The sequence below is a fragment of the Capsicum annuum genome, chromosome 7, assembly GCF_002878395.1.
Source record: "Capsicum annuum cultivar UCD-10X-F1 chromosome 7, UCD10Xv1.1, whole genome shotgun sequence".
Classification (NCBI taxonomy): Eukaryota; Viridiplantae; Streptophyta; class Magnoliopsida; order Solanales; family Solanaceae; genus Capsicum; species Capsicum annuum.
In genome coordinates this window covers 219,101,734-219,105,925 of record NC_061117.1, presented here as the reverse complement: position 1 = coordinate 219,105,925, position 4,192 = coordinate 219,101,734, and the positions used below count along the sequence as shown (strand labels likewise).

Sequence of the window (4,192 nt, the reverse complement as noted above, 5' to 3'; positions counted from 1 at the left end):
GTTGAATCTACTATATCTAAAACTCGTGACAGAAATATGGGACGCGCTTCGTGCTGCTGCTGAAGCAGATCTAGAGCTAGCTCAAGCAATTGTAGACAGTGCTGGAATCATTGCCCAAAATACTGACATGACCGTTTGTTACGATGAATCAGGTTAGTTAATTAATTAATTACAATTTGTTGGCAAATGAAAAATCTATGTTTTATTAACACTAAAGGAAGAAAACCTTAATTGTCTTGGAATGCATCTTCTTTGCATACAAAAACTAGCACATAGAGTCCATAGATTTCGTATTGAAATATTGAAATTATAAGTAACTAAATGATAGAAATGAGAATGAGGAGAGAAACTTAATTAGACTCATAATGGAATTGAGATAAAACTCTTTACACAATAATATACGTAATCACCCCTTTTGATGGAAGTGTTTTCATGCCAACTACTCAATTTGGATCCCAAATTAACTTAGCCAATTCTGTCAAAATCTAATTAGCTCCATGTGGTTTAAACATAGACAGGAACGGAGTTACCTTTCATTCAGGGGTCATTCAAAACTATTTTAACGAAAAATTATACATTATTTTTACATCGTTAAATTTTATTTTTTTAATGTATATATAACAGATGTTGAATCCCTTGGGCTAGTTGTATGTTTACTTCTGAACCTTCTGAAAATCCTCACTCCGTCACTGAACATAACAGAGACCGAAAGTGCTCACTTTTGGTAAACATGAAGCATTACAATCGCCTTGGTGTACATTTTAGGAAATTCAACAATTTTAGATCAATTATCAAAAATAATAATACAATTTTTGTTATTTTTTTGTATTTATTTGATCACGCAAGGTGAGTTTCTTAAAAAGTTTTAGCTATTAATAATAAAAACATTGGTTGCAGGTACCAAATATGAACTACCAAAGTACGTTTTGAGTGAGCCAACAAACATGATAAGATTTGGTTGAAATTTTATTACATGAAGAAATACAAGTCAATTCCACAGTACAATTGAAGCTTTGGTCTTGGTGCATATGTAGCAAAATCTATAAGAACCGATTCCCTTTTTTTACCATTTATAGTCCAAAATTTTCTAGAAATATTAGGAGTTGGGACTCATCGTTACGGTATTTGGTTTACAATTTATCAGAACATTGGAATAATTGTGAGAAATCAGATGACAATTCCAAACTTTTTGTTACGTACATTTTATTATATTGCCTTTGTTAAATGCCATTCAAAAGAAGATACTAATTGAGGGATAAGATATTAGGTAAATATTGATACGTATCATATCCGATATTTACATTGGATGTGGTAAATAGAATCGCAATCCAATATAATATTATCATCCTCAGGATATGCTTATTGGAGATTTATATAAAGTACTTTGATAAAGACTATTTTACTCATTCAAATATTTATTTTAATTGTCTTTTGCTTAAAACTATGCATTGCTAAATATTTTATGATAACAAGCGGTACGATTAAGGGACAAACTCATAAATATTTGACTCAACCCAGCATTCGTATCGCTCCATTGCCATCTCTATTTACACGACAATTTTGCTTTTATTTTCTAATATGAAATTTACAGGATGATAAAGTAATTATACAAGATAGGTAGGTAGCATCGTACCATCATCAATTTTTTTTTTTTTTTAAAATTAACCCAGAAATTCGGATTGTGTTGTATTAGCAAAAAAGGAGCAGAGGAGGGGCTAGACCTGACCTCAATACAACACTAAGCCTAGGTGAAATCAACACCCACAAAAGACTAGAAGGCTTACAAAATCAACTACTCCCTCCGTCGCATTTTATCCGTTCTAAATTTCCTAATCTGGTATCCCATTTAACTTATCTTTTTTTACTTATCAAGATAAGACAATTTTTTTTTTCATATTTTACCCTTTGCATTAATTACTTTTTCTTTAAATTAAAATGTAAACATCATTTAATAGGGGTACTATGGTAAACTAGCCATGTTGTTTATTATTTTTCTTAATAGCCGTGCCATCTCAATTTGGGACGAGTAAAATGGAACGGAGGGAATAATACCTTCTAGGGAATGAAACAAACATGAAACTAACTTATAAAGAAATTAGCTCTACCATATTTACATCTAATGCTTGGCAGATGCCATTTATCTAGCAAGAAGGCTCCTCTAGCTTGTCTTAGAAGAATGTTGTAAGAGTGAGTGATGAGAATTTGGTTTGAGTTGGAGGCCATTCTTGCTAAGAAGTCTGCTACTTGATTTCCTTTTCTATAACAGTGTCAAACTTGCATCTGGACTTTGTTTTTGATGTGGTATCATCATCAATAGTTTCACCTTCTAGTAGCATTTCTCTATGCAATTCAATTCATATACTTCCTCTGTATAAAAAAAATGACGTTCTTTTTTTTTTTTAGTCCGTTTAAAAAAGAATGATCGCTTTCCTTTTTAGCAACTTTTTAATTTTAACTTTCTACATTGACATTTCGGTACGAACATATCATTAATTTAAGACCACAAGATTCAAAAGTCTTTATTTTTTCAAATTTTATGTCAAGTCAAATTATGTCATGAAATGAAGGAAGAGTACTATAATTTAACATTTACTAGGCGTTTGGCCATAGGAATTTGTGCTCAAATTTGATGTTTTGAGTTGAAATCAATGTTTGTTTATAAAACGTGAGCAAAATTTTAACATCAATATCATGAATGAAATCTCAATTTTTTCGAGAAGTAGGATTTCAATTCCTAGTTGTAATTTCAATTTTTTAAAATATAAATTTGACTCATAAGTCAATATTTTACAAAAAAGAAAAAAGAATAATTACTATTGTTAATTTTCTGGATCAGTGTGTATTTATAAAATTATGTATATTTGAAAGTTTGTAATAACATCTGATCATAAATATATATTTATAAAAGGATCATATAGATATTTAATTTATGAGAAAGTTTATCAACTATGACTCCCGAATTATATAAAAGTTAGAGAAGTTTTAATACTTTTTTCAAGTTATACGATTTTCATATTTATGACAATTTTTTTTAAATGAAATGTACACGTCAAAAATAAATTTTCAATTTCAACTCAACTTTGACTTCAAAAATCATGAAGTAAAATCGTGTCTAAATAGACTACAATAGCTTTTGCCACTTTTAAAAACTCACACACACACCTATTTTGGGAGGTCAAGGGTTCAAGTCTGAGAAACAACTTCTGACAGAAATATAAGGTAAAATTACGTACAACACATTCTTGTGGTGGGGTCCTTCCCCGAACACCACGCATAGCGGTAACTTAGTGCACCGGATTGCCTTTTTTTTTTTTAATTACATTAATAGCCGTTTGAGCAGGATCGTGGAAAATAAAACCTCATTGTAACCCTTCTAGTAGGACAAGAAACATAAACACCTTACGTTTCATTTGCATAAAGATTTCCTCCATATAAGAAATGACTTTTTTTTTCATGCGGTATTCGGTATCAGCAGTGGAGTCCGACTAATTTGAATTCGCGTCTCGTAGGGCCCCATTCGGGGGGAAGCGCTCTTTCCTAAGGATTTGGATTTTTCCATACCCAGAACTTGAATCCGAAACCTCTGATAAGGGAGGAACAACCTCATTCGCTGCACCGCATCCTTTGATGGTGATATAAGACATGATACATAGACAAGAAGTAATATTATTATTACACTATCAATCAAAAATATTCCTATAAGTTATGTTGACTCTCTAAGTTATGGTTCAAATTGTACAAAAGCCAACAAAAAGAAAACGATATTTAACTGTCTAGGCTATGAGCGGTAAAGAATGAAATTTTTACATGAATCTCCAACATTATAAAGTTGTGTTTCTATTAAGTTGGTTTCGATAAAATTAGTGACTTAGGTGTATTTGGTATGAAGAAAAATGTTTCCCATGAAAAATATTTTTTTAGAAAATGTTTTCATGAAAAAGAAGTTGATTTCCTACTTATTTTCTTATGTTTGGTTGGTGAGTGAAAAATATTTTAATTTGTGTTTGATTAGTGAATAAAAAAATATTTTTCAAAAGGTACATTTTAGTGTTTAGCTAAAAAGTAGAAAATGCTATAAAATTTTTTGACCTTGGAAAATACTTTTTTTTTCTAGTAAAATAAGTTGTTTCTTACTTATATTCTTGTATTCGTTGTGCAAGTAGGAAATTCTTTTCTAGAAGTATTTGTATAT

The 4,192-nt window shown here is 30.5% G+C and overlaps 1 protein-coding gene across 1 annotated transcript in view; it reads left to right on the top strand.

Moving 5' to 3' along the window:
• The window catches only part of LOC107877385 (ubiquitin domain-containing protein 2), a 5,652-nt gene extending 4,455 nt beyond the window's left edge, over positions 1 to 1,197 (top strand). Inside the window, exons 3-4 of the mRNA XM_047415563.1 lie at positions 33 to 152; positions 898 to 1,197. Of these exons, the coding sequence (XP_047271519.1) occupies positions 33 to 152; positions 898 to 962 (185 nt within the window). The 3' untranslated portion in view covers positions 963 to 1,197. The remainder of the gene's footprint in view (positions 1 to 32; positions 153 to 897) is intronic.
• Positions 1,198 to 4,192: the final 2,995 nt, after the last annotated feature.